Source organism: Manacus candei, unplaced genomic scaffold, assembly GCF_025592945.1.
Source record: "Manacus candei isolate 608988 ecotype Guabito, Panama unplaced genomic scaffold, ASM2559294v1 h1tg000047l, whole genome shotgun sequence".
NCBI lineage: Eukaryota > Metazoa > Chordata > Aves > Passeriformes > Pipridae > Manacus > Manacus candei.
This window is the reverse complement of record NW_026138095.1, coordinates 7,247,888-7,274,974: the sequence shown is the minus strand read 5'-3', so window position 1 is coordinate 7,274,974 and position 27,087 is coordinate 7,247,888. Positions and strand designations below refer to the sequence as shown.

Here is a 27,087-nt window from a genome sequence, read left to right as displayed (position 1 = left end):
ACAGCAGACCCTTTGGGGTGGGTTTGGAATGGGCTGGCTACAGCTTCCCGGGATGGGAGATTTGGGGAGGGGCAGCAGCTTCCCCTGGGAGCAGCAGAACCCTGGGAAGAGTCCAGTGGGGCAGATCCTTTAGGAGGTGGCAGACCTCCCCCAGAGGCTGGGGGGACAGTACATCTTTATCGAGGTGGCATCCTCCGGAGGGCTGGGGGGCAGATCTCCCTGAAGGCAGCAGATGCCGGGGAGAGGAAGCAGATGCCCGGTGGGGGTAAATCCCAGGTGTGAGAACTCGCCAGGAAGACGAGTGACTGGGAAGCAGGTCCAGGGGGTGAGACACCCCCAGGAACGCGGGTGCCTGGGGACCAGGTCCAAGGGGTGATGGTGAGTGTCAGCCCCCAGCCCCCGCGGCGAGCGGAGCCCCAGCTGGGGCGCGGGGAGGCGGAGCGGGCGGGCGGGGCGCGGCAGCCGCCCGCCCCCGCCGGGGCTGGGACCGGGGCCGGGACCGCTCGGGGCGTTCAGGGATGGATGCTGCGCCCGGGAGTGCCCCGCCGTCCTCCGCCGCGGCGTTGCGGCTGGCGCTGGCGGCTCCGGGGCTGCCCGAGGGTCCCCTCGGCTGCCCCATCTGCCTGGACGTGCTGCGGGACCCGGTGACGGTGCCGTGCGGGCACAACTTCTGCCAGGGCTGCCTGCGGGCGCTCCGCCAGCAGCCGGGCCCCCCCGACGGCGGCGGGGCGGGCGGGGCCGCCCGCTGCCCGCTCTGCCAGGAGCCCGTCCCCGCGTCCCTGCGGCTCCGCAAGAACCGCGCCCTCTGCGAGCTCCTGCCGCTGCTGGCGGCCGCCACCGGCGGCTCGTCCCCGCCGTCGCCGATGGCCCCGGGAGCCGAGGAGGAGGATGGCGGAGGGGAGGCGGGAGCGGCGGTGCTGTGCGACGTGTGCCCGCCGGGGTCGCGGGCGGCGGCGGCGCGGTCGTGCCTGGTGTGCCTGGCGTCGTTCTGCGGAGCCCACCTGGAGCCGCACCGCCGCGCCCCCGCCTTCCGCGCCCACCGCCTCGTGGCCCCGCTGCGCCGGCTGGAGGAGGGGCTGTGCCCCCGCCACCTGCAGCCCCTCGACGGCTTCTGCCGCGCCGAGCAGACCTGCGTGTGCGCCCGCTGCCGCGCCCACGAGCATCGCGCCCACGACGTGGTGCCCCTCGAGCAGGAGCGGGAGCACAAGGAGGTGCGTGCGGGTGGGTGTGTGGGAGGGGGGGGTGCGCGGAGGTCCCCCGCGTGGGTGGGACCCTGGCGTGGGGGTGTCCTGGGTGGTGTGGGGTGCAGCGTCCCTTGGAGGGTTTCATGCCGCGCCCCTGCCCCCAGCGGGGAGCCTAAATCGCCACGTGGGGTGTGTGCAGGTGCCGCGCTGGTGGGATGGCGTGTGTGGGGTGGTGCTGTAGCCCACACCCCTCGGGGGACCCCACCCCGTATGGACAGGGTGCTGTGCCGTCGGGGAACCCCGTGAGGTGGGGACAGGGTGGGCAGCTGGGGACCCGCTGCCAGCCGGCCCCTGGGGATTTTTCCCACTGTGGAAATCCCGTGGGTGTAGGGCTGGGGTGGGGGTGCCTGGGACACCCTGCAGTGGCCGCCCCCGCGGTCACAGGGCACGCGCCTCCCCCGTCTTGTTCCCACAGCTCCGTCGAGGCGGTTTTTCCCGACTCCTGGCAGCCTGCCCGGCCGCCGCTCCCGCTCCCCCAGCCCTTTGTATCCCGGCGTTTTGGCAGCGGGGTTTTTTTCCATCACTCCCATTCCCAGATGTGACTGAGTCACCTCCTAAATTCACACCCACGAGTCTCCCCGGGAGTCGGGGCTCCAAGCCCAACGTGGTGCTGCCTTCCTGGACGGTGGTACCTCAAATGTGTGGGGCCTCTGTGGGGCTGCAGGCAGATGGGTGTCTGTGAGGCTTGTGGTGTGGTGACACCCTGCATCGGGACCTTGGTAGGGTTTGCTTTTTCCAAGGAAGAGCCCAGGGGTTTGCATTTGGGGACCTTGGTAGGATTTGCTTTTTCCAAGGAAGAGCCCAGGGGCTGTGGACATGCTGGCAGGGAGCACAGAAACAGCCCCGAGCCAGCTCCCACTCTCTTGCGGGTTCTTGGGATTGCAGGAAAACCCTTCTGTCGGCATTATTAGTCATCAGGTGCCTTAAAATAGAAAGTGAGTGTGATCCCAGCCCGGGGGAGCTGTCAGACCTCAGCAGACACTGCTTAACGTCTCCTAGATGGCCTCTGCCACTGCCCTTGCGCTGCAGGCTGGGAAGGATGGACGGGGAAATCACCTGTATCCCCTCACTGGGGACAAGCACTGCAGAGAGCAGGGCCAGGAGGCCGAGCACTAGCGGGGATCTGCCCCGGTTGGGAAGTGCAGTGCCCTCCTGGCTCCCCAGGGAGCTCGTGATGGGCAATGGCTGGCGCCAACAATAGCACGCCAGGAAACGTGTTCGGAAGGTGCTTCCTTTGCGGCCATGCAGCACCTCTGTGCTCCAGAGCCGGTTTGCTTTGCTCCTAAAGAGAAACCCCCAGGGGACTCTGTGCTGTGTTTCTGAGTGGTCCAGTTCTGCCTTTCAGCTTCTCCACCAGTCCCAGGTGTATTTTCCCCAGCCTTGGGATACACACTGAGAGCACACGGCTTAGCTGCAATCACTGCCTGATGGGTTTGCTTTCAAATTCCTGTTTGTTTGGTTTCCGCTGGGACTAGGGTGGGGAGCATGGAACTGGACATGACCCTTTGTAGCCTGGCTGCTCCTTTAAAGGTTTCCCAGCCCAGGGAGAAGGAATGTTTGCAGGTTGGATGTTGCAGGGAAGGAAAACAGGAAAACAACTCATGGTTCCCCCTGCGTCCTTCACTCGAAGCCTGACAGCAAGGTCATGGTCAGAGAAGGCTGAACTTAGGGAGAGGCTGGGTGTCCTGCAGCTCCCCGTGGGATCGGGGGCAAAGCTCAGTGTTTGTCCCTTGTGTCCACAGGCCCAACAAGCCAAATTCCTCAGCGATGTGGAGAACGAGCTGGAGGAGCTGGCAGTCACCATCGCACAGGCCAAGAAGTTGGTGGAGCTCATTAAGGTGACTGTGCCATGGCTTTGCTCTGCTAGTGCAGCTCTGCTAGGCTGGGGAGCGAGGGGAAGGGGCTGTGAGCTTTTGGGGTGTGTGGGGTGTAGAGTTGGTGCTCACAGGGCAACGTGCTCCATAAAACCACAGTGACCCTGGCAAGGATCCCTGAAGATTCTTTGCTCCTCGTCTCTGCTAACCCTCACGGAATCTCTGGTTGCTTTTGTTTGCAACCTGGAAGAAGGAACAGGGCAAGGACTATGCCAGGGCATCCTCTGGCTCTTGCACCTTTTCTCCTTGGGCTCACAGGGGTTTGGTCCCCTTTGGCCCTTGTGCCACCACGTCACTTCACTGCCTGGGGACACCAGGCGTGGTGCAGCAGTTAAGTGGCTGTGCCCAGCCAGATCCCTTGATAGCTGAACTGTGAAATGATCTGAGCTCTTGGATGAAGGGAGTGACAGGGTATCAGGGGGACCCCAGAGAGCTGAGAGGTGGGTGCTGGGCAGGGAACAAGGGTGCCCTCCTGCACCTTCACCTGTGGGACCTGACCTCTCTCTCACTGCACTCAGGGTGCTGCCACGAAGGAGAAGGAAAGGGTCGAGAGGCTCTTTGCAGAAGCCTCTGAGGTCCTGGCAACCTTCCAGAAGGAGGTGACAGGTTTCATCGAGGCCGGGGAGCGCTCCATGCTGGGGGAGGCTGAGGCTGATCTCCACTGGAAGGAGGAGAGACGAGCCAAGCTGGCCCAGGGCAAGCAAAACCTGGAGAACGTCACCAGCACTGACACCATCTACTTCCTCCAGGTGGGATGGGGCAAGAAGGAGCCAGTAGTATTGTCTTTTGGGGTTTTGTCCCATTTCCTGAGGAGCTGGGGGCGAGGAGCCCTGGGATGTGTGGGCTGTAGAGTCTCACTGCTGTTGGCACAGTCCTCTCCCCTCCCCACTCCCAGGAGGACCAGGCAGCCAAGACTTTCTCCTCCATCCTGTCTGTGACTCAGGGGAAGCTGATGTGCTGCCCAGGCTGGGTACCTGGGCGTGAGGGGCAGAGAACAAGAGATTGGGGTGCCCCACTGCCCCCCTCTAGCCTTCCCCCCTCCCTGACAGCCCAGCAAGAGGAGACCTTTTCGGGAGGAGATGCTTCTCCATGTGAGGTGGGCATGGTCTGGGTCCAGGTTTGAAAGGGAGCTAAGAGCAGGTTCCAGGAACATGTGGCTGGGAAAGAGCTCTCCTCCCTTGTGAAGGCTGTCCTTGGGCCAAGTCCATCAGAGCTGCCAGTTCCCAAATCCTCCAGGGCTGGGTGGGGTTGCGGAACAAGAGACAACTTTGGCTTGTTTGAAAACTCCTGAAACTCCGTCTTTTTTGGCTCAGGAATTTCAGGCCTTAAAAGTAGCCATGGAAGAAAAGCTCTCCCCAGCTCCGAGCTTCCAGAACGAGCTGAACTTCACCAAGTGCACCCAAGTCGTGGGTGCTGTGAAGGATGTGCTGTCCACTGCCTGCAAAAACCAGTGGAACCACTTGCAGGGGAAAGGAATTGATGGGCTGAACTACCAGGAGATGGAGGAAGGTTTGTGCTCACCCAGTGCCTCTGCCTGGAGGTCTCCCCATCACCCTCCCCCTCCTCCCTGCATAGCTGGGAGATGTCTGTGGGCTCGATGTCCCCCATGAGCACTGGCCCCTCTCCCTCCAGCCCTGGAAGCTGCTCAGCACGGGTTCCCTGCACGTTGCACAATCCCTGTCTGGGCTTACGCCTCTGAGGTTTTGTGAATTTTTCCACAGAGACCGGAGGCTGGAGAGGCAACAAACAGCCTGGGAGTTAGGCAGGGCCCTGCGGGAGAGGGCAAGTGGCCAAAGTGGCCTCTCGTGAAAGGGGACTCTTCTTCCCAGGATAGATGATCCTCTTCATGGGGCAGGCTGTGATCTCCCAAACCTGCCAGGGATAGAAAGCCAGTGTGGCAGCTCTCTCCCGTGCTCTCTCATTTAACCTGAGCTCTCTCCTCACTCATTTGCTCAGATTCCCATGGGAATTGCAGCCAGTTCCTTGCCCCGCTGCCTGTCTCCCTGGGGTGGCAGAGGTGGTGTCTGTCCTTTTGTGTGTGGGAGCCATCAGGGATGTGCAGGGGGAGTGGGGATGTAGGAGGCACGGGGGGCCACGTCAGCTGGGTACCACCAGGGTGCTGGGCAAGGGGTGATGCTGCAGTAACACCCTTGTTGGTTTGGTTCCTTGGCTGATGCAAACCCTTCCGTCCCTGTCTCTGCAGTGTTGGCTGAATCCCGGTTTCCAGACAAGTCAAACAATCCCGCCTGCCTGGAGAGCCGTGATTATTTCCTGAAATGTAAGCGAGGGACTTCTGCTTTGACAGTTGTTGCTAAGGTCCACCTTCCCTTTCCTCTCTCCTTCCCACATGCCCGGCCGGCGCTGATCCCGAGCCGACAGCTGGCAGGAGCGCTGCCACCACCAGAGGAAATATTGCTTGGCAAACAAGGAAGCCTCCTTGCTTTCCTGACAACGGTCATAGTCTGGTTTTACTGGTGATACTTTTTTTCCCTTGTCTGTGGTTCTGCTGGCCCAGCTGCCCGGGGGGTCTGAAGGCATCCAGTGTAATTCCTGCTGCCTTCCAGCCCTTGACAAAATTGGATCCTCCACTAAATTAGATCAGAGTTTGTGCATCTGCCTTGTTTGCTGCAGAGCACTGGGCTGGTGAGGGTCAGCTGCAGCATGAGAGGGATCATGCAGTGGCTGAGCGGGGTGGGGCACAAGGGGCTGAGGGTGGAGGGTGCAGGGCTGGGCTTGAGCTCCCACACTCCACGTGTGTGTCCCCCCAGCCTTACAGGGGTTATGGGGTCACCACAGGGATGTCCACAGGGGACAAGATCTGCCTTGGTGGCACAGTGCAGCCCACTGGGATCTGTGCTCAGCTTGGTGTGCTCTGCTGCTGCTGTTGGGTTGGGACACACCATGGTTCAGACGTGCAATGCAATCGATAGCAAGAGATATCCAGGGCTGTTCCCACTGGATCTGTTTGTGATCCACTGGTGGTTCTCATATGGCCTTGCATGTTGGGGGCTGCATCTGCTCCTGTGGGAGCCACAGTGCACTGCAAGCTGACCACAAGGAGTGGTCAGTTTGTAGCTGTGATGTGCCTGATTGGTCTCCTGTCTTCTCAGGGTCTCTCCCTGCCAGGTTTGTCTGTGGTTACCTGAAATCTGCTTTTATATGGGATTTTCCTACCACCACTCTGTCAGGTGGATGCTCTGATGTCATGGTATCATAGTTGAGCTCACTGAGCAGCCCCTCTATTCCTTCCTCTGCCCTGTATTCATCCTGCTTATGGGAGTATCAGCTCTTTCAGTCCCTGATCCTCATTGACTGAAATTTGACACGAGATTTAAAAGCAAGGGGAGTGACAGGACAAGTCAGAAAGGATCATGCTATTTGTCAAAGGCTGGGGCAGAGGGATCAGAGCAGGGAGGGCTGGGAGGATTTCCCTCCTCATCCTCATTTCTCCTTCTTGCCCCACCCAGTTGCCTTCATCATTGACCTGGACAGCGACACGGCTGACAAGTTCATCCAGCTGTTCGGCACCAAAGGGGCCAAGCGGGTGCTGTGCCCCATCCCCTACCCGGAGAGCCCGACCCGCTTCATCAACTGCGAGCAGGTGCTGGGTTTGAACCTCATGAACAGGGGCAACTACTACTGGGAGGTGGAGCTCATCGACGGCTGGGTCAGCATCGGGGTCATCGCCGAGGACTTCGACCCGCGGGAGGCCTACAACCGGGGCCGCCTGGGCCGCAACGACAGGTCCTGCTGCCTCCAGTGGAACGGGCAGAACTACGTGGCCTGGTTTGGGGGCTTTGAGTCCGTCATCCAGCAGCCGTTCTTCCAAACGATCGGGGTCTTCCTGGAGTATTCGGAAAAGGCCTTAACCTTCTACGGAGTCAAGGACTCCAAGATGACCTGCCTGCAGCAGCTCAAGGTCTCCCCTTTCACCAAGGGAAAGGCTGACCCGTTCCAGAACAAGATCAACCACCACTTTGGCTCTCTCTTCTCGTGCAAGCTGAAACCAGCCTTCTTCCTGGAGAGCGTCGATGCCCACCTGCAGATCGGGCCGCTGAAGAAGGACTGTGTCTCGGTGCTAAAGCGCCGGTAACTGCCCGGACAGCGGGAGCGCAGGAAGGCCCAGAAAAGTCTCTCCTGCAGGTTATTGCCACCATCACGGCCTCCCTTTGTCTGTCTTTGTGGCAGCCCTCCCTCCTCTCTGTGCTGTTGGTGACCCAGGGCTGGATGAAGCCGTCTGGCGGGCAGAGCCACGGGCTGGGAGCCAGGATAGGGCTGCATCTGAGCGCCGGCTCTGCCGCTGGGCTGCTGAGTGAACTTGGGTGAGTCTCTGTGCTGCTCCCTGCCCCTCAGCTTCCCTTTCTGGACATCAGGGACTGTGACAAGCCTTTCTTGGTAAAGTGTGCTGCTCGGGAGAAGTGCCACATGGGTTTGAAGCTGTACCTTGGCCAGCTGCCCAGTCCCCCTCCTTCCCATGTGCTCGCACTGCCCTGGCGACTTGCACAGATGCTCTGCTTTGTGCCTTATCTCGGGCTCTGTGTCACTGATGCTTTTTTAAGTGCTGGCTCACTGACACCTTCCACATGCTCCTTATGAAGTGCCTTTGACCCAGCAAGCCCAGTGTGGACCAGGTGAAACCCCAAAGCAGTGCCCACATCACCGCCGTGCCTTGGCGTGCGTGAGAGGGATGTGGAGGAGCCTGGCAGGGTGCTGGGTGATGCTGTGGTGATGCATCACCACTCCTTGCTGGGCTGGCCACCCACTAGTGCTGCAAACATGAAACAAAGATCTGTGCCCTTCCTTGCACTGCAGCCAGTGGGTGTTTTGGATGCTGCTCTGTGGCCAGGCTGGTTTGGGAAAAGCCATGGTCCTGCGTGTGTTGGAGCCCTGTGGCCACAGGTCTGATCCCCACCACAGCTGAAAATCCCATCTGGGAAAGGGAGAAACTTCCTGTCTGGGGATGGTGAGGGGAGCAGCACAAACCAAGTTTTGAGGATGTGCTTTCAGTAGACGCATTCCTTGGGAACTGCTTCCCAAAGCTTTACAGCCAAATTTCCCCCCTCATTTTTGTTGACCCTTCTATTTGAAAGGATTTTAATGCTGTTAAACTCCCAGCTCTTCAAGAATCCTGGGTACACTTGAGCTGCAAATGTGCCCCTTAGCTTAGAGAGTTTTTTAAGTGACAGAGATGCTGTGAATATGTCCCAGGGACGAATGGTCTGTTTTAGGGACAGCTGTGAGCGCATCAATAAAAGATGCAGCATCAGTCAGTTACTAAATGACCCTTTAGGCTCTGGAAATAAGTAACAATTAACAAAAACTACTCTCAAGCAAGAGAGAATACTATTCCCTTCAGGAAAGGTGGAAACTTGAAGCTGAGAGCCAAAAATGCCAGTTGATGTGTCCTAAGGGAGCTTTTTCAGAAGAAAAACACAGAAATACTGCCTGTATGGGTGGCACAGAGCAGCCCCTGTCTCAGCACAGTGTACCTTTCCACAAGTTTATTTTTTCTGGGATTATTTTGCTACCTACCTCCCAAAGCTTGCTTTACAGAATTGTAGTGCTGTGTAATATACACCTAGAGAGAAAATATAGAGACTCAGGCTCTTTGCTGGCATGAGCGAGTCAGTGATGACGCAGCAACAGTCAGCAGGGGTGGAAAATGACCCTTTTAGCTAAATATATGAAATATATATATATTTTCCCCAAAGGATAAGCTGGAAATCATAGTGGTATATTCAGGGGGAGCCAAGGGAAAAAAGTGAACATGAATAAAAGGCAGGCACAAAGCCAAGAGGTTTGAAGTTAAAGCCACGTTTACATGTAAAGCCACGTTTACACACTGAGGCTTAAAGAGCTCCTTTACTGTGACTCCTTTGCCAGTGCTGCCAATTCCTGCTGGCATAGGAAGAGGTGCCAGTCCCCAGAAAACTGGGACATCTGAGTGGATGAAGGGTCTGAATGTAGGCAACCCCTTGCCAGGGCAGGGGCTTGCTGGGATCTGTCTGGAAATTCTTTCTCCTCCTCCTCCACATGCGGTGATTCCTAAAATGCTGCAAGCAGTGGGGAAAGGAGCAGTAGGGCTTCCAGGGTGAAATCTTCAGCTGAAATCTTGGCCTTTCCTGGCTGGTGGGAATGCGGCCCAGACTTCTGTCCAGATGGGAATTCATTCCTTGTGCCCTGAGCTCCAGACCCGCTCTGTTTGGCTGGCACCGACAGCGCTCCTGCAGAGCTCAGCCCTTGCACGAGATGTCAGCGGTGACACAGTGCAGGCGTCGCTGCTGCTTTGTGAACACCGAGGGGAACTTGGGATCGGAAATTCCTTACTGGATAAGAAAGGTAGAGGCATGCAGCAGCCTGCTCGCTCGTGGTCACGTCCTGGGAGGAGGAGGAAGGTAACCTTCCTCTCTGCCGCTCGCCTGCAGGAAGGGATGTCACATGAGGGCCCCCATCTCGGCTCTGTCTGAGCCCTAAATCTCATTTATTCAGGCAAAACTCCCACCGTTTGCGGCGAGGAGTTTTGCCAGAGTAAACACAGCAGATCTGGGTCTTTGCCCTGTTTTGTTTGCATTGATTGCTCCGAGGGGAAACCCACGCTGGAGCCGCGCATCCCGCCCTTCCCCGTGTTGCACATGCACAAACCTCGAAACTCCTTCAGGGTTTGGGAGGTTCGGGGGGATCCTATCCTGTCTCTTTCCATCCTGTCACCACGCGGGAGCAGCTCAGGAGGACACATCTGGTGTTCAGGCTTTGTGCCTGGTTGTGCTGCTGTTTTGGCTGAACTCATCCCTGCCTCGGGAGCTGGGGTGCTGGGATGCAGCTCCACGGAGCGTTTGGGGGGTTCCTGGGGGTGTGCTGCAGTTGGGAAGTGCTGTCCAACCGTCCCCTTCCTGCTGCTTGCTTTTGTCCTGGTTGGAAGAGCTATAAACCCTCCTGGTTTAGGGCATGCAGCAAATTCGGACCGATTTAAGACAGGAGCAATCCCCCTGGGAGCTGGATCGGAGTTTGCTCCGTGCTGCCAATAATTTGGGGTGTAAACTGGAATGACTGGGAAACGTGCACAACGCCAGCTCTGGATCCCTGATTTTGGTGTAAACAAAGGGCTAAATGCGGTGTGAGATGAGTTTAGATGGACTGATAGCACTTGGCAACTTAAACAGCCTTTCCGTGTTCCCTTGAGTTATTTCTGCTGTCACAGAGTGTTCCTCTTTTTAATTAGGATTTTTTAAATATAGCTACTGTAGAGTATTTTACAGTGTGTGAATAAATGGTAACAGAATAATATAATGATGTTAGAGATTATGATTTGCCATTAAATACCGTACAGATATTGCTCTGGGTTGTCTTTCCTTTAATTACCAAACCGTTCGAGTTGTCCCATTATCTCGTGTTTATTTTTCTGTGTCCTGTACGCAGATTTTATTTTCCAAGTTTGTCTAAGGGAATTGTGCCAAATACACATCTTTATTGCTTGGCTGCAAAAGGAGCGGAAGAATAATAAAATCCAATAACAATATTGTCAGCCCTGGGCAATTCAAAACAATGAATTGTCTCAGTCTTCTCTTCTGTGTCTGTCCTCAGTTTAGAAACAACAAAGATGAACAGATTAGGTGTTTTTTTTTCCTTTGTGTTTTCAAGTTTTAGAGTATAAATTTTCAAGGTTTTCCTGTGCTATGAGGAGGTCTAGAGCTTCCCCTACACACTGGCAATTACACCAACATCCTTTTTTAAGTGCATTTCTTAATGCCAAATGCCAGCTGCAGCTAAGAGAAAAATGTTAATTGGTGAGTTATTTGATTGTTATTTGATATTTCGTGCAAAGCAGCAATGCCTCAGCTGGGCACTTCGGTGGCAGCCTAGTGGATTCTGCTCCTGACTTTAATAGGAGAAGAATCAGGACTGTTTGTTAGAGCTGTTTCTTAAAAGGGAAACTTACTGCTTACTGAAGAAGCGGATATGAAAAGCACAAACTTGTTCTTTTCTTGCCAAGAACTGTACAGATTATGTCACTGTATTTATTTAAATCTTGTTTCCATTATTTAAGTTTCTCTGCTTTTCCCTCCTACTCTGCATCTGGTTCTCAGGCACTCAGACGGGGCTGGGCTACAAACCCTGCAGGGAAAAGCTCGAACCTATAGAAAAAGATATAATTTAGGGTAATATATGTTCTTATTTGTGTATTATTGATATACAGTTGTCAGTTATTGATCTGAGGGAGCCCTTCAAAACAGTTGAAAAGTTTTGCAGGGCTCCTGTATTTAATGAAACTATGCAATCATTAATTTTTAGGAGTTCCTCCTACTTGCACACCTGGAGGCGGGAGATTAGACCCTCCCTGCAGCTCTGCAAATGCCACAGGTATTTCGCTGCTCCCAGATTCCCAACAGACAGACAAACGGACAGACACACACACACACAGAGTCCTTGCTTGTTTATCGGGCACCTGGTTAGTCCTTCCAGTTTACCACACGCTCCAATATAAAGGGGTAATTTTCGGATGTGCTCGATTCCAGCACGGAAACCATCCCAGTATCAGGCTCAAAAATCCGTTTGCAACTGTGTGAAACATGAGCAGAGCCTTAAACGTGAATGACAAAAAGAATTTGTTGGAAGCCTCTTCGCTGTTTAAAGGGGCTAAACCTCATTCTATGTGCAGAACCACCGACTATGCGGGATTATTTTTATTTTATTCCACCAGACATCGCAATTATTTATACACAGCGGACGAGTCCCCGGGCGACCCGCCGGCCGCCATGACACTCTGCTCCCCGAGGGGCGGGGTGTGGGTGCCATGGCGGCTGGCGGGCGGACTACAACTCCCAGGACGCACCGCGCGGCCAAACCAGAAGGCTCTTAGCGGGGAGGGTACGGACTACAACTCCCAGGGTGCACCGCGCAGCAAAAGGAATGCAGTGCTGCGTGTTTTGAGGGGACTACAATTCCCAGTGTGTCCCGCGCGCCCAGTGACGTCACCCCTTTCCCGCGCAGGCGCAGAGCGCGGTGGATGCTGTGAGGAGGAGGAGGAGGCGGCGATGGCGCTGAACAAGAACCACTCGGAGGGCGGAGGCGTCATCGTTAACAACAGCGAGAAGTGAGGTGCTATCCCCTTCTCCCTTCCTCCGGCCGCGGCGGCCGGGGGGTAGCGCGGAGCTGCCTTCCCCCTCCCCCCGCCCTCCTCCTGCCTTCCCCCTCAGCGGGAGCAGCTGTCTGTGGGCAGAGGGGTGGTGAGGGGATGAAAAGGTGCCGGCGTTGCTCGTCCTCCCCTCGTCTCCCTGCGGGTTGCGGGCTGTTCGCACCCCCCTGCCCCAGGGCCTTCCCGGGGGGAGCTGTGCTGGGCCTCAGCCGCGGGCCCCGCGCCGCTCCCCGCAGTGTCCCGCCCGTCCCCCGCCTGCTGCCGCCTCCCGCCGCCATCCCCAGTGCCCAGGGAGGGCTGGCAGAGCCCAGCTCCCACCCGGGTGGTCTGGGATCCCCCCCCGGGGATGCTCTCGCCTGCTGCACCTGCATCGTGTCCCGGTTCAGAGGCCCGGCGTGGTTTGCTGGTTTCTGGCCCCGTGTGTTGGGGAAGGAGCAGCAGTGCTGGAGAAAGGTGCTGGGATATAACCATGGAAACGGCAAGCCTGCACAGAGCTGCCTCTGTGTGCGCGGCCAGGGGCTGCCCGCACCGTCTGTCTGAGTCTGACGTGGCAGTCACAGGAGTCCTCTGCCTCGGGGGCAAAGGAGGGAGGGCTTCATCCTTCAGGGCTTCTTTCCGTGGGGCCACTTAAGCGTCGGCGTAGGAATTCTGCGCCCGACTTCCCCTTAGGATGTGGCCTTTCTTGGAAGGATTTCATAAGATCGACTCTGGTGCTTGAATTTGCATTTGCTGAAACAACTGCAGCAGCTTAAAAGTATTGCTGTTCCCAGCTGTGAGCCTGCCCTGGATCCGGAGCTGCCTGTCCTGTGGCAGCCTAGGCTGATCCAGCTGGAATGCTGCAGCCTGGGCAGAGCTGGCCCCTCTGTGCTTCCAGAGCTTTTCCTGGAGGGACAGGTACTTGCTGGCAGAAAGCAAAGGCGAGTGACTGAGGATGGAAACACGCCAGCTGCCAAAGATAGAGGTGGTAGAGGTTTCTGCAGCTTTAGGGATTACAGTCCCTAATGTGGGTGCTGTTGTGTCAATACAAGTTACCTGCTGTGTCCGTGCAAGGCTTTAATCAGGTCAGTTTCTAACTGAGAATTGAGGAATCGGTGCAGGCAACACGGGTTAATGAGGTCTTGTGGAAAGGAAGGGGGAGTTCCTTTTGGTCACATTTTTGTGACAGACGTGCTTGAGCTGTGGTGAGACCTTCAAAAACCAGCGTTGCATAAGCCAGGCTGAGCAGTTCCTGCTCCTGCAGCCCTTCCCCTGTCATGTGGGAACTGGATTAGGGAATTGACACAGGCGAAATGCAACACAACTTCAAAAATAAATAAATAAATAAATAAAAGGAAAGGAAATGTCTTGAGGTCTTGATCAGCTCAATCGAGTGGATTCCCTGCCCGGCTACACAGACAGCAGCAGCTGTGTCAGCACACCGAGGAGGGAACCAGCAGCCAGTGCTCCTTCAGTTGCTGCTGCCAACAGAATAAAAAAGCAAACCAGACTGATGTTGTCTGCTCAGCACGGGCCTGAGGGAACAGGCAGGTTTGGTAGGTCAGTAAACTTTATGTGCATGTTGCACTTCTACCTTGGGCCTTAACACTCGTCTGTTCTCTCGTGGTTGGCAGTGTTCTGATGACGTATGACCATGTAGAAATTACCTTCAGTGACATGGAACTGATGCCAGAGGCCTTCAAAGGGACCAAGAAAGGGAGTGTTTTCCTGACTCCCTACCGGGTAAGTGGTGAAAGGCTTTGTCCTGGGTAAGGAGATAAAGGCTCTCTGCCATTCTGTATTTAAACGTCCTCAGTGCATGAAAGTCGGGATAATCTACTCCTGCTTCAAGTGGGGCTCATCCCTCTGCCTCTGGGAAGCATTATGAATTCATTGCATATCCCACCTATTTGTCAAAAGATAATAAATCTGATTAGTCCATGTACAGGCAGCTGTTTAGTCCATCAGGCATCTTCAAATTGGAAATTAGCAATGGTCTGGAAATGCTGAATGCAACAGCACAGCTACTAAATCATAGCTGTGTGGAGCAGCAGTTCTCTGGAAGCTGGGAGGAGTATTATCTGAGCAAGGCACTTCTTGGAAGGCCTTATTACCTTGAGGCTTTGGTTTACCCCTGTGGCTGTTCTGTGTAGCTTTTGGCTTGCAGGACTGATGATGTGGGAGGGAGTTTCAGTCCATCAAAAGTCTCTTCAGGTAATAACTCGGGGCTGTGCTTCCTGCTTGTTTTGAGGAGCTTTTGTAATGTTATTCCCTTTTCAGGTTATCTTTGTGTCCAAGGGGAAGGATGCAATGCAGTCTTTCGTGATGCCCTTTTATTTGTTGAAGGATTGTGAGATTAAGCAGCCAGTGTTTGGAGCAAATTATATCAAGGGCACAGTGAAAGCAGAGGCAGGAGGTATGTATGGGACAGGGTATGTTCTGTGTCTCAGTTCAGCTGCTCAATTCCTGACAAAGTCCTGGGTAGCCAAAACTGAACACTGACCAAGTGGGTTTTCACAGTCCTGATAAAATGTGTTTCTTTCTTTGAAACTGGCAGCTAAAAATATTCCCCTTATCAGCTCCCTGTTCAGTTACAGTGACCAGGTCTGCAACCCACCTCATTCCTACCCTCTGCAAAATACTGAGCTCACTCAACCAAGTGATCTCAGCTAAATCTTTGTGAATTTTCCCCAGAGGCCCTCTCTTCTAATGATGATGTTGCCTTAACAGCCATGAGAGTCTGGTTTAGCTCAAAAAGGCTCTTTAATCTCCTTGTTTCTGTTTCAGCTCTGCCACAGCTTCTGCTTTGATGCTTTGTTGTAACTCTGTGCATGTTTTCCTTTTTTATTCTGTAATGTGAGATGTCACAAATTCTGGTGTTTTTTTTTTTTAATTATTATTATCCTGACTTGAAATATCTTCTGTGAACTCCTAATGGATTTATGTGGACCATGTTCTTCATTAAGCTCTTTGCTTCGTTGGACACTCAAACTCCCAAACTAATTTGTAGCTGACAGGTGTAGTTGCAAAGGCTTTTTAGCAAACGGGATTAACACAATCCCCATCTTCTGTACTAATCTTATCCAAAGCAGGAGCAAATCCAGTGCTCCTGATAGCTGTGGCAGCTGGTGTGGCAACAGCCACAACTCCAGAAAGCTTCTGAAGGTCTCCCTCATGGGTGTTTCTTCTGCAGGTGTCTCTTGACCTGACAATACCACACTGTGAATTTTTCTGATGGCAGCGCAATTCTGCCACTTCATCTGCTTTTCTTTTTCCCCCTTGGATTTTTGGGATAAGCTCTTTAAAGAATTATATGCAGGGCATCTGTAGTTACAGCATGGAAACTAAATAGCACAGAAACAGCTTCTCCTGGCTTCTCAACTCTTGCCTTTCCTCCCTCAGGTGGCTGGGAAGGATCTGCCACGTTCAAGATGACCTTTTCAGCCGGGGGTGCGATCGAGTTCGGGCAGAGGATGCTGCACGTGGCATCACAAGGTATGGGAGTCTGCTGCTCTGTGCCAGGGTTTTGTGGTTTCAGGAGGCCTTGCCTTCATCACACAGCAAGGGCAGCTCTAGGTTGCAGCAGGTTGGATTCAAATATGTGTGAGTTTCAGGCTTTACCTGAAATTTTCTTACTTTTAAAAATACCGTTTTCCCATCCAGTGAACAGCAGATTTATTGGGGTGACACTTGTTTGTTTTTCCCATAAGGACTCCCTAAGTTTGTGGGAGTTCATTTGGTGCAGGCTTGATGTTTTCACGAGGTCTTGTCTTTACTTTTCCAGTCTCCAGAGGTGAAATACCCAGTGGAGCTTATGGCTATTCCTACATGCCAAATGGATCCTATGCTTTTGCACCACCTGCCGCCAACGGGGGCTATCCATACCCACCACCTCCTCCTGGTAAGTCTGGGAGTTGAGGATGGGGATTGTTCCAGTTGGTAAGAGTTAAAATAGGTTAAAAGAGGAATGCAAATTTCACACAGTATTTTAGATTGGATTTGATGACTTTATACAACTTCTGTTCTTGAGTTTAATTATGTTTGCCTTGGCTTCTTTTGGCTGTGTAACTCCACCCAAAGGACTTAAGTCTTTGGCTGTGTGATTTCCTTTCCTGACAGACTTTTATCCTGGTCCTCCTATGGCTGATGGAGACAGGGGCTACATGCAGCTTCCACCCCCACCATATCCAGGGCCCATGGAACCCCCTGTCAGTGGTCCAGACCTGCCCTCCACTCCTGCAGGTAAGAAAAGGGTGTCCAGGTGAATTAGCTCACAACACTTTTGTTACCAGTAAGACAGACATTGCTTCTTGCCTGGTTTCTTTTGGGGAACTTAAAAGCTCCACTTTAGAAGTTAAAGTTGTTTAGGAGAGGGATTAGGAAGCTTGTGGAAGTGCAGCCCTTCCTCTGTCTCCAGCCTTCTCTATCCAGCTCAGTCTGGAGGCCAGCCTGATTCTCTCCAGGGAAGACACCATTAGTGGGTATTTCACAGCTGGATTTATTCTTCTTTTGACAGAAAAGATACAGTTTGTGGTTCTCCTGTGGTGGTAATCTTGCCCTAATGGATGAACACAAATAAATTGATGGTGAAATGTGTTTCTAACCCATTTTAGTTTGTAAATGTGTCTTGGGTGATATTTGCTCCCCCTTCCCCTGTTTCACTCTAACCTGATTACTTTTGTTTAAATAATATGGAACAGAGAACTAGATGATGGAAAGGAGCTGGGGAAATACCAGTCTCATTTTTCACTCTTTGGGATTTATTAAAATGATTTTGAACATGCTCTTCATAGGTCTGCATGTTGGGGAGGGGAAGAGCTTTTGTGATTGGACACAGCCATAGATCTCTTGTAGATAAGGATATTTCTCTAGATAAGGGTTTAACTTCTCTTAGGTTTGAATAAACAACTATTCACCCTTGAATTATTACTTGGAAAATGGCACTGCTCCAGAGGGTTGTACAAGATTTTTGTGTTCTGCAGAAACAGAGAATCTGGCTTATCCTCATAAATTTCCATCTTTAAAACAAGAATCCCCTGAGCTGCTGTAAACTTGTGCTGATTTTTGTTTTGCCTTGTGTTTTCACTGCCAGGAAGGGTGGTTTGTTCACTGCCTGTTTAAAGGGTACTGCCTGTATTCAGGCAAGGCAGCAGTTAGCATTTTATGGGTGGCAGGCAGGTCCCAGCTGACATTTCCAAACCAAATCTTGGTCTCTCTCACTGGGAATTGACAGTCCTGTGGTAACTGAAGAGATAATGCTCAGTTGTGTGTGTTGTAGCTATTTTGCAACTCGAGCACTGGTCATATCATGCCTTATTAGTAACACTTGATGGCCAGGAACATGTGGAGTTTTTGTTTGATTGTAAGAGTTCTCTGTGTCCCTAAACCTATCACTTCTCTCTCTGTGACAGCTGAAGCAAAGGCTGCTGAGGCTGCTGCCAGTGCTTACTACAGCCCAGGCAACCCACACAACGTCTACATGCCCACGGTGAGTTCCTGTGTCCTTCTGGGTTTGCAGGGTGAGCCCAAGGGTGTGTTTGGCAGTTCTTCTCTCAGTGGCACAGCAGAGTTTGTCCCAATTCATTTTGCTGTCTTGGGGTTTCTGGGGGGGGTGTTATTTTTTCTTAGCAGTGACCTGATGATCTTTTATGCTCTTTATTCCAGGACCAGCCACCCCCTCCCCCATACTTCCCACCAGAGGACAAGAAAAACCAATAAGCTGACACAGAACTTCTCCACAACTCGATGCTTTCTTTTTTTTTTCCATTTTGGCAGAATTCTGGGGCACGGTCCATAGCACTGAGGGAGTAGAGCCTTCCCCCAAGGCACATGGCTTTCAGGGGCTCTAGTAGTAGGTCTGTGCAGAGCAAGGGGAGAGATTTCAGCAGTCTGGGTCACCTCTGGAGCTCTGGGAGTTTGCTGTCCTGCAGCATTCCCTCCTCCCTGTGCATGGCATCGCTACAACTGGAGGTTCTCTTCATCTGTGATTGCTTCCCTCAGCTCTGTTTCTTTTGATACTTAAATTATACCTCTTTAGAGTAAGCAACTGCTCCAAACTGCTGATTAATATGCCCATAACATGGAAACAAGGCTCTTGGGGAGTGGGAGGTGTCTTGATTTTTACCTTAGTGTGTATCCAAGAGCACCTCTGGACACAGGGATGTCTCTGGTTATTCCTGTCAACCTGGAGTGTCACATCCAACTCTTCCCTCTGCTACCAAGAAAGGGCTTCAAAGGGAACCTTTGGCATCTCAAAGGAGATAGGCCTATGACATTTTTCAGATATGTATTCAACTTCCTTGTTTGTTTTTTTTTTCTTTTAGCTAAATCATTCCTGACAATCATAGTGAATAATCTGGTAGCCCTCCAAATTCTCCTGCTGCATGCTGTGTATGACAACATTTATGAGCTTCCCTTCCTCAGACAAAACACTGCTCTTTACAGGGTTCTTTAGTAGCATCTGACTAGTTTAGATCCCATGGGAACATGAATGTTTCTGTTCTCTTTTTTCCAGTTATGTGACTCACTAAGTCCTGAATATTCTCTTTATAGTCCACAAGGCACTTTTGTTTTTTCTTTGTTGTAACACGAGTTATACTTTTTGGCCAGTGAAGCATCTTGCTGCTGGGATTTACCTGGTGAATTAACAGCTAAGGAGGAAAAAGTAGTTGCTTTACTTCTTCTGCCCTGGAAGCACTTGAGAGAGTGTGCAAAACTTTGGAATAAGCTGTAAGGTACAACTGAGCTGCTGGTTTGAATGTTGTTTATTGCTGTTAGTGTTCCTGTTCCAGCTGTGAATTTACTTCCCAATCACTTGAATACGGACTCCTCAGAGGGTTCCAGCATTTTCCTTCCATAGCATTGACTCCTTGGTCTCATTAGCAACAACTCCAGTGCAGAACCTCTGCAGGACTGACCAGAATCTGGGTTGTGAAACTTTTGTGTTGTACAAAGCTTTGCACAAGTCACACTTCACTGACTTCTGACAGATGAAAGAGAAAATCCTTCCCAGCAAGTGTGATGAAAGATCCCTGTGCTAGGGAACTGCTGAGACTTGCTGCATGCAGCCTGCTTGGAGAGAAAAAAGGTCCACCTCTTGTTTTCTTTTTGAGTTTAGCTGATTAATGAAATTGCTACTATCTGTGCACTGACTTTTCTAGAATTGCTACTGCAGTGATGTAAAGAAATGGTTATTTTAAAAAAAGTATTTATTTTGAAAATGTTTGATTAATATATTAATGTTAAATGAACTTTTGAATGCAGATTTGTTTTGCCAAGACTGTGAAATAAACAGAAATCAGCTCAAAACTTGGGGCATCTTGTGTGTGAGTGGGGAAACTTGATGGTGACTTGGTAGCTTTGGATGGGGAGAGGGAGAATTAAGCAGCAAAATCACTTGGATTTTATTCTTGGCTGTTCATTGCTGACATCAGTGGCTTGATTTGTCTTGGCTGACTTTGTGAAATGAAAATAAGATGTTAAAATCTTTCAACAAAAGCCTATTTCACAATTCCTCTTGGAAGCTGGTGCAGTGACTGCTTTACACTTTACCCAGATGTGTCACCCGGGTGTTTTTTCCAGACCAATTGTCCCTGAAAAAGTTGCAACCTCTTTACTGTTTTACTTTGCAGGGGGTAGCTGAGGGACACAGCATAATTAATGCCTCTAAAATGTCTCTAATTAGAAGCAGTCCATAATTTTGGGTTTTTTCCCCTGTAAGTGTGCTGAGACACCTGGGTAGTTCTGCCCAGTGAGTTGGAGCTCCCTCAGGTGTGCTCCTGGTGGCTCTTCTCCCTGGAAAAGTGAGGAGTTGTTGCTCCAGCAGCAGTGCTGGAGCTCTTCCTCCCTCTGAGCTGAACGAGGGTGTGAGTGTCTCTTGGCAGGGCAGGAGAGGTGTGTTCCACGTGGGATCAGATCCTGATCAGCCCCTCTGGTTCCTCTGGCACCTGTCAAGCAGGAGTTACTCAGAAGCTGCTTTCCAGGTAACATCCAAACCTCCCTTGGTTTCATTCCTCCTCCCAGCTGCCACTGGCTGCCTTCATTCTCTCGAGTTCCCTGACCAGCCAGGGTGGACATCTTCCAGATTCTGTTCTCTTTTACATCCCTTTTGACTCTCCTGTCCTCCCACGTGGCTGTTTTACTGCATTTTAAGGCTGGCTGAGCCACTTGGGTTGGTTTTCTGTAGAAGAGGTGGGTGGAGCAGGAAAACATTTAAGAGATAAAACGTTACAGTCCACTAGGAACGGAATAAATCCTGTTTTGTGAATTAAATTACTTCACATCAAGGTTTCCTCAATCACATCCATTCAACTGTAAGATGCTGCAGAAACCTTTCTGTACTGGCTCTGTCCCAGTTACCCTCTACTCCCAGACAGAGAATCCTAGAAAACACAGATTGCACGGACTTTCCAGGTCTCTTGCCCAGCCCAGCTCCCTGTGCAGCTCTTAGGCCAGCAACCAGAACAAATCCAAGAGGCTTTTTAAAAATCTTTCCTCAGCTGAAGGTGCTTGGGAGAGAAACATTTAGATCCCTGCTCCCATGGGAACGGGGCTCCATGGTTCAAGCTGAGTCTCTTCCCTTAGTGTGGACAAGGGGCAAGACCTGCAGAGGCACCATGAGGTTTGCTGTTCGGAAAAAGGGAAATATATTTAGAGGATGAGTCAGGCTGGAATAAATGAAATATTCCTTTCCTCAGCACGGGTGTCACTGAGCTAAATCTGGCTTTTGAACTGTGGGCTTTTCACAGTGGTTTGGGGTTGAATGTTCCCATTCTCCCGGGCTGGAGCTGGTCATGGTCTGTGGGGAGGGGAGGAGGAGCAAAACAAAGAGACTGAGCATGGTATTCTTGCGTGTTTGGAGTGTGCTGATGGGAAGTGAAGCACATTTTGGGAATGCTGAAGCTGTGGGGCCGAAAGGCTGGGGCAAGTCACACAGTCAAGCAGGGCTCATGCAGGTGTTGGGCTGAGTGGAGCAGCACAATTCTAGATGCTCGTGAGAATCCCTGCCTGAAACCCCAAATTTGGCTTAGATATTCAGCACTTGGTGCCATCTCCCTAATGGGAAGTGGGAGCTGTTCTCTGCTTGGGAAAGGGCTTAGGGAGCATGGAAGGGTCAGCTGGTCCTGCTGCCCACATAAAAGGTTTTAAATATTAAAGCAGGGAAGTGCAATTGAAAGTCTGCTGGTGCTCTGGAGTGGGGTGGGAGTAGGGCAGCAGGAAATGTTGTGCATTAACACGTATCCAGGTCTGGACCCTGCTTAAATGATTAACCAGCTGAGCAGCAGAAGGATGTCATGTGAAAGCCAGATTGGTACCATTGAATTCCAGTATTTGGATGGTATTATACTACTGAGGGAAAAGAGGGGTCATAGGGAACAGTTAGTGCTGAATCCTTTGGCAGAGAGAGATTTTCCACCACCATGTGCTGTTCTGTCTCCCTGGTGTGACTCAGGCTCTTCACCTGAGAAGTCTCTCCCTGCCCCTTGTGTCTGCTCCCTGTGCTGAAAAGGTGGCTGTTTCCCTCCTTTGGGGAGAGTGGTGTAACTGGGTATTTCCAAAGTGCTTTGAGATCTTATGCAAAAAAACTGTTGCTGCAGGAACTGCGGGTGCTACTTAGAGGTTTCCTACTGTTGGCCCTGAAATCTTGGTGCTGTCCCTGGAGGCTGGGGAAGGTCTTTACCCTGGAAGGATTACCCCATCCTTAAGGATTAAGGATCCTCACCCTGTGAGGATTACCCCATCCTGTGTGTGTTTGCCCAGGATTGCCTGCAGATGAAGGAAGAGACAGAGCCCTCCTCTTCCTCCACACTGTTCTGCCCAGATTTTACCTCAATTGCTCTGACTTAGTGCAATTTACTGCATAAAAACCATTATTTTGCATTATTTTTTTCCTAGCTGGGGGGATGCACTGAGCAGTCAAAGGGACTGGGGTTAACCCAACCTGGCCAGCACCTCCCTGTGCTCTGCATGTGCCTTCCTTTGAGGTTTGTGAGGACTTCAAGCCACTCTCCCAACTGTAGACGGTCAAGTCGCGTCTCTGCCCCGTGATGGACACCGTGATTTATGAGCTCTGGCTCACAGCACTGTCTCCTTTCTCAAGTGCTGCTGGAGGTGGCAGGAGGCGTGGGGTGAGGTTTGGATCCAGCTGTTCCCGGAGCAGCCGGGAGCAAGGCCAGCCCTGGCCGGGGAGTGGCTCGTGTTGGCTGATGCGGTCGGACCACGGGCTCCTCCAGCTGTGAAGAACTGCCAGGTGTGTGGTGGAGGTGGGTTTAGCCAAGGCAGGCTGTGACCAGGGGGCGGTTTCAGGTTAAAGCTGCACAGCTAAGCCCGAGTGACAAACGTGGGGGTTTGTGGGTTGGTGTGAAATGCCAGAAGGCGCAGGGTGGGGATCTTTATTTTAGTCAAGGGCTCTCTCTGCAGCCGTAGTGGGTGTTACTCACCCGTCTGCTCTCCTGAGTGAGTCAGCTCCAAGAGCTGCCACCATGAGACTGAACTGGAAACCGGTATTTCAGCATCCTCCTTGCTCAGGGGCCAGCACTGAGCCACCCCGAGAGGCCCCAGTGGGATGTGAAAAGACCCAGGTCACAGAGAGCAGGAGCAGGGACTTGTACGTGCTGGTGGGGGCTGCTGGATCTCACACCTCGGGGTGTAAATGATCCAAGATCCATCTCTGCTGCCTCTTCCAAGCCTGCCTGACATTTCCTACGATCTCTGGATACTGGAGCAAAAGGTATCAGCTTGGCTCCATTTGTGAGCTCTGCTCAGCAAATCCCATCTTTCTAAACCTTTCCTTTCCCTTGCTCAAGTCGTGTCTTCTCCTCCTCCTCCTCCTCACATACTTTGCTCCATAAGGGCTGGGCCCTGGCTGGGACACAGTCACTCTCCCCATGGCATGGATTGACTGCAATAATATTCCATGTTTTGGTATGTCTGTCTGGAATCTGGGGGTGGTGGGAGGGGTTCAGCCCTGCAGCCTCCTCCCATTATCGAAGCCTGTGGCTCCACAGGGCTTGAAAGGCTCCTCAGGGGCTTTGAAATGTTTGTGGGGAGAATTGTTGGTGGAAAACCCATGGGGGAAGCACTCTGGTGCTGAATGTGGTCGATAGTTTGGCATATGTGCTCCAGGATAAGCTGGTTAATGGGCACCACGGGACATGGAGGGTGTCTGGGATTCAGCCCCAAGTTCTTCCACCTGCTCTCAACTCAGTCCCCGAACCAGCACATAAAATGGCCTTGAAATCTTTGTCCCCCGTTCCCTGTCCCTACAGTGAGAGCAGCCACTGCCCCAGCCCTGCAGAGAGGGAGTGACAAATCCAGTATCCGACACTGAATTCATCTCATTAGGAGAGAGAAGTGGAAGAAATACTTGCTGCACACACAGAGCACATGACAGTGATGGTGAAAACACTTCCAAGTGCTCACAAGGTGCTGTGAGGCAAATGAGTGGGGACTACACATGAAGTTTGTGACCTCCTTGGAGTTATCCTTGCAACATCCCTGCCATGGATCTGGCAGGTCTTGTGCTCCTGCATGGGGCTCCCAGGGGGAACAGAGCTTTCACAACTGCCCTGTCCCGTGTGGGTGGCTGGAAGTCCCCTTTGCTCTTCCCAGAAGGATGGAGCTTGCCTTGATGGCCCAAATGATGTGGGAGGTGCTGTGTGTTCCCTCACTCCTTCCCAGCTGCCATCAGTTTTTGTGAGGTGCCCTCAAAGCTCTCAGGAGAGCCTGTGGCAGGAGAGATGTGGGGCTAGGGCAGAAGTAACTGGAAGACCCCCCAGTAAACAAGGAAGGGGGAATGGCTGACATCCCTCCTGGGTGTGGAATCACTGATCCCAGAGCACACAGCACCCAGTGGTTCCTGGGCAGAAACCCCATCTGGGCAGTCCCGAGGAGGGGGAACAGGGATGTCCCTCTTCTCATTTCGAAACCACCTTCCTCTCCTCTGTCCTGTGCCTGCACTGGCCGCCTTGCCAACCTTGGGCAGGCGCAGCCGGGTTTTGCAGAGTCATCAGACCCCGTGTTTAAAAGGAGAAGTGAGGGAGGGACATGTTGAAATCAATTTTTTGACTATTTGCCCATTTCCATCTGAGAGATAAGAGTGAGGCCAAGCTGCAGCTCCAGGACTATCAAGCCAAGAGGTAGGAGATAAACTGCTGTTAACGCTGGCAGAGGGTCCTTTCCTCCCAGGCCTTCCTAAAAAAGGGAAGATGATTCCCTTTAAAGAGGGTGATAATGCTTGTTCTTTGGAGATCTGTTTTCTCAGCAGCACCTATAATCCTGTTGGTTGTAGTGAACTGTGGATTTTACTTATACCAGGAACAGGTATAAAGGGTTTTTTCCTTTGGGATGAGTTGTTTTTAAAATGAATGTAAGGCTTCACTCTGTGTTGTGCATGTTTATTGTAGTTATTTTAGGAGGCAGACTGATGGTGTGGGGAGGGAGAGCTGGTTTGGGGAATGCTGACCCACTCCCCCTGGAGAGTCCTGACCTGGGTGTCTGGGATGTCTTGCTAGTTGTCTGCCAGTTTGGGGCACAGGTTATTGGGATTGTCTCTACTAATCAGAAATCTGTGCTCATCCTGTAGCTGTTTTTATGGCTTTTCTTATTGTTTCCTGGACAAGGAGTAATTCAAGGTGCAAATATAATGAGATATGGGAGCTCAGTGATTTTTGTCACCAGTGTTTTGTGGAGCAGGTGGCTGCTGGTAAAATCCAGGGGGGGAAAAAAAGGATATTTGCCGTTCTTGAAACCTGGTCACCAAACAAAACCTGATCTCCATTGGCACACACGGAAGCTCAAATCCACGTGAGCCCTGCACAGAGACCTTCCTAAGGACTGTGCTGGCCTCTGGTGGGAGAGCTGGCTGTGCCCAAGCATTTCCAGCAGGCATTGCAAACCAGTGCAGTGACCAGCTGGGGAACTGGTGGGGAAACTGTTTTTTAACAGACACTTCCACACCAAAGCTGAACATTTCCTCTCTAAAAAGCTCCAGCCCAGCTACCAGCTCCTGGCTAGAGAATGACTGCCTGATGCTTACCAGTATTTATGTGCAGTGGATTTTATTTCTTCAGCGTTACAAGGAGAAGGGAGGTGGATTTGAGGATTGACTAAACTCTTTAAGTTGTTCTCTCCGTGCTGGTTGAGGCAAGAGACATCTCTTTGACTTCTGCTATTTTTTGCTGGCAAGAAGCAGCAAAAGGTGTGAGCAGCTTGGAGATGTTGCATCCACATCCTGCCTTTATCTCTGTGGTTGCTCTTTGCTGGACCAGATTTTGCTTTTGCAATCAAAGCTAAGAGCAGAGATGACAGCAATTGTTTCCAAAGGCCATCGTGCACTTTATGTCTCTACTTCCCACTGACAACACTTTGCAGTGGAGCACTGATGTCCCAGATCATTAAATTGCATTTGTGTGTGTCATGGGAGTAGGAATAGGCTCCTCCACCACCTCCCCCTCCATCTGCCAGGGGGGAGATGCTTTTAAGCTGTTTGCCAAGGTGAAGCCAGTGCTAGGCTGGATAAAGTCAAGGCTGAGGCTGGCAGGGCTGGGCAAGCACCTCTGAGCATCTGTGCCAGCAAAGGGGATGGGCATCCTTACTGGGTGTGGGCTGAGGAGGCAGCTCCAGTGCCAAACTGGGGAGTGCAGAAGGGATGCTGAAGCCCAGTTCCTCTGTACTGGGGTACTGCACCAGTGCCTGGGGACAGATACCAGAGCCCTCCTGACATGGGAGAGTGCAGAACTGTAACGAGCAGCTTTTTCAGACCTTGGGAGATGAGACTGAACAATCTCAGGGATGGATTTCAGCTTTTCAGTGTCTCGCTGTATCTCTGGATTTTTATTCCACAGAATACCTTGGCATGCCCTTGCCCCTGGCAACCCACTGTGTGTGTGCTGTGCAGCCCCTCTTGGCCTCAGCCCTGTGCTGGCTGACCTGGACAAAGAAAATCTGACCACCCCCCCAGTGCCCACAACTCTTTTCCCATCTCCTGGCCTCCCAGCTTCAGGGAACCCCTCTTGCCAATATACCCTGTTCTTACAGGGTTCAGGGCAAAGAGAAGTTGTGTCTTTCCCAAAGCAGCTAAAACAGTGCAATCTGCCTTAATTAGAGGACTAGATGATTGCAAGGCTGAAAGGGACTGGCTGCCTGCCCCTGTCCTCTCACAGCAATGCTGCTGCCAGCATCCTGCTGCAGCCCTGGTTGGAGCCAACGGGCTCGGTGCTGCTGGATTGTGATGCCTTCCATGGTAGTTAGGAGGACAAACTGTCCAGTGCAGTTTCCATGGTCATGGTTTCCTGTTTGGACTCAGCAGAAATCCCTGAAGGGCTACAAAGCACCACTGATCCCGACATGGAGCCTCTGCCCTCTGTGTTGCATCAGAAGCATCTTGTTCATGGCTTCCAGGAGTGTCCATGGGCCAGAAACGGGAAGGCTGGGAAGACAAAAAACTCCCCTTAACGGAAGGTGCAGCATCAGCTGTGGTCACAGCCCTGCTGCACAGGGCCTGTGGCTCCTCAGCAGCCCCGGCAGTGACACCAAAGCCCAGCAGTGACACTGAGCACAGGCTGATGTCCCTGTCCTTCCCTGGGCTGTGGGTCTGGCCGCTGAGCAGCAAATGCTTTTGCAGCTCAACAGCCCCTGGGAGCCCCAGCGAGGCTGCTCTTCCATGTGTCTGTAGGATATGCCAGACATCCAGGAGCAAACCTGCTCTTCCCTTGGCCATCTCCTGGTGCCCACCCATGCCTTCCCCCTGTCTGCCACCAGTGCAGTTCCGATAGGGATCTGTGTGGGGCGGGCGCTGCTGCCGGTCTGTGATAGGCGAGATAGCCCCGGGGAGCTGCAATCAGATAAAGTGTTTACAGGA

The 27,087-nt window shown here is 52.4% G+C and overlaps 2 protein-coding genes across 3 annotated transcripts; both read left to right on the top strand.

Annotated features, from left to right (window-relative positions):
• Nucleotides 1–512: 512 nt before the first annotated feature.
• Nucleotides 513–10,449, top strand: TRIM47 (tripartite motif containing 47). Its single transcript, XM_051797837.1, has 6 exons — nucleotides 513–1,211; nucleotides 2,987–3,082; nucleotides 3,637–3,867; nucleotides 4,432–4,627; nucleotides 5,322–5,396; nucleotides 6,586–10,449. Exons 1-6 carry the CDS (start codon nucleotides 519–521, stop codon nucleotides 7,209–7,211), a joined length of 1,917 nt encoding a protein of 638 aa, XP_051653797.1. The 5' UTR covers nucleotides 513–518; the 3' UTR covers nucleotides 7,212–10,449.
• A 1,623-nt stretch (nucleotides 10,450–12,072) lies between these two features.
• Nucleotides 12,073–19,535, top strand: WBP2 (WW domain binding protein 2). 2 transcript variants are annotated; one of them, XM_051797845.1, is made up of 8 exons: nucleotides 12,073–12,209; nucleotides 13,862–13,970; nucleotides 14,508–14,643; nucleotides 15,630–15,722; nucleotides 16,012–16,128; nucleotides 16,347–16,469; nucleotides 17,639–17,715; nucleotides 17,892–19,535. In XM_051797845.1, the coding sequence occupies exons 1-8, from the start codon at nucleotides 12,151–12,153 to the stop codon at nucleotides 17,943–17,945; spliced, it is 768 nt and encodes a 255-aa protein (XP_051653805.1). In that variant the 5' UTR covers nucleotides 12,073–12,150; the 3' UTR covers nucleotides 17,946–19,535. The 2 variants fall into 2 exon arrangements, with proteins under 2 accessions (XP_051653805.1, XP_051653806.1); XM_051797846.1 differs by having other exon boundaries at nucleotides 12,082–12,214.
• The last annotated feature ends 7,552 nt before the right edge of the window (nucleotides 19,536–27,087 follow it).

Coding starts and splice junctions, on each gene's coding strand:
- TRIM47 (XM_051797837.1), top strand. CDS start 519: ATGGATGCTGCGCCCGGGAGTGCCCCGCCGTCCTCCGCCGCGGCGTTG. Junction 3,083..3,636: donor AGTTGGTGGAGCTCATTAAG/GTGACTGTGCCA, acceptor CACTGCACTCAG/GGTGCTGCCACGAAGGAGAA. Junction 5,397..6,585: donor CCGTGATTATTTCCTGAAAT/GTAAGCGAGGGA, acceptor TGCCCCACCCAG/TTGCCTTCATCATTGACCTG.
- WBP2 (XM_051797845.1), top strand. CDS start 12,151: ATGGCGCTGAACAAGAACCACTCGGAGGGCGGAGGCGTCATCGTTAAC. Junction 14,644..15,629: donor AGTGAAAGCAGAGGCAGGAG/GTATGTATGGGA, acceptor TTCCTCCCTCAG/GTGGCTGGGAAGGATCTGCC. Junction 16,129..16,346: donor ATACCCACCACCTCCTCCTG/GTAAGTCTGGGA, acceptor CTTTCCTGACAG/ACTTTTATCCTGGTCCTCCT.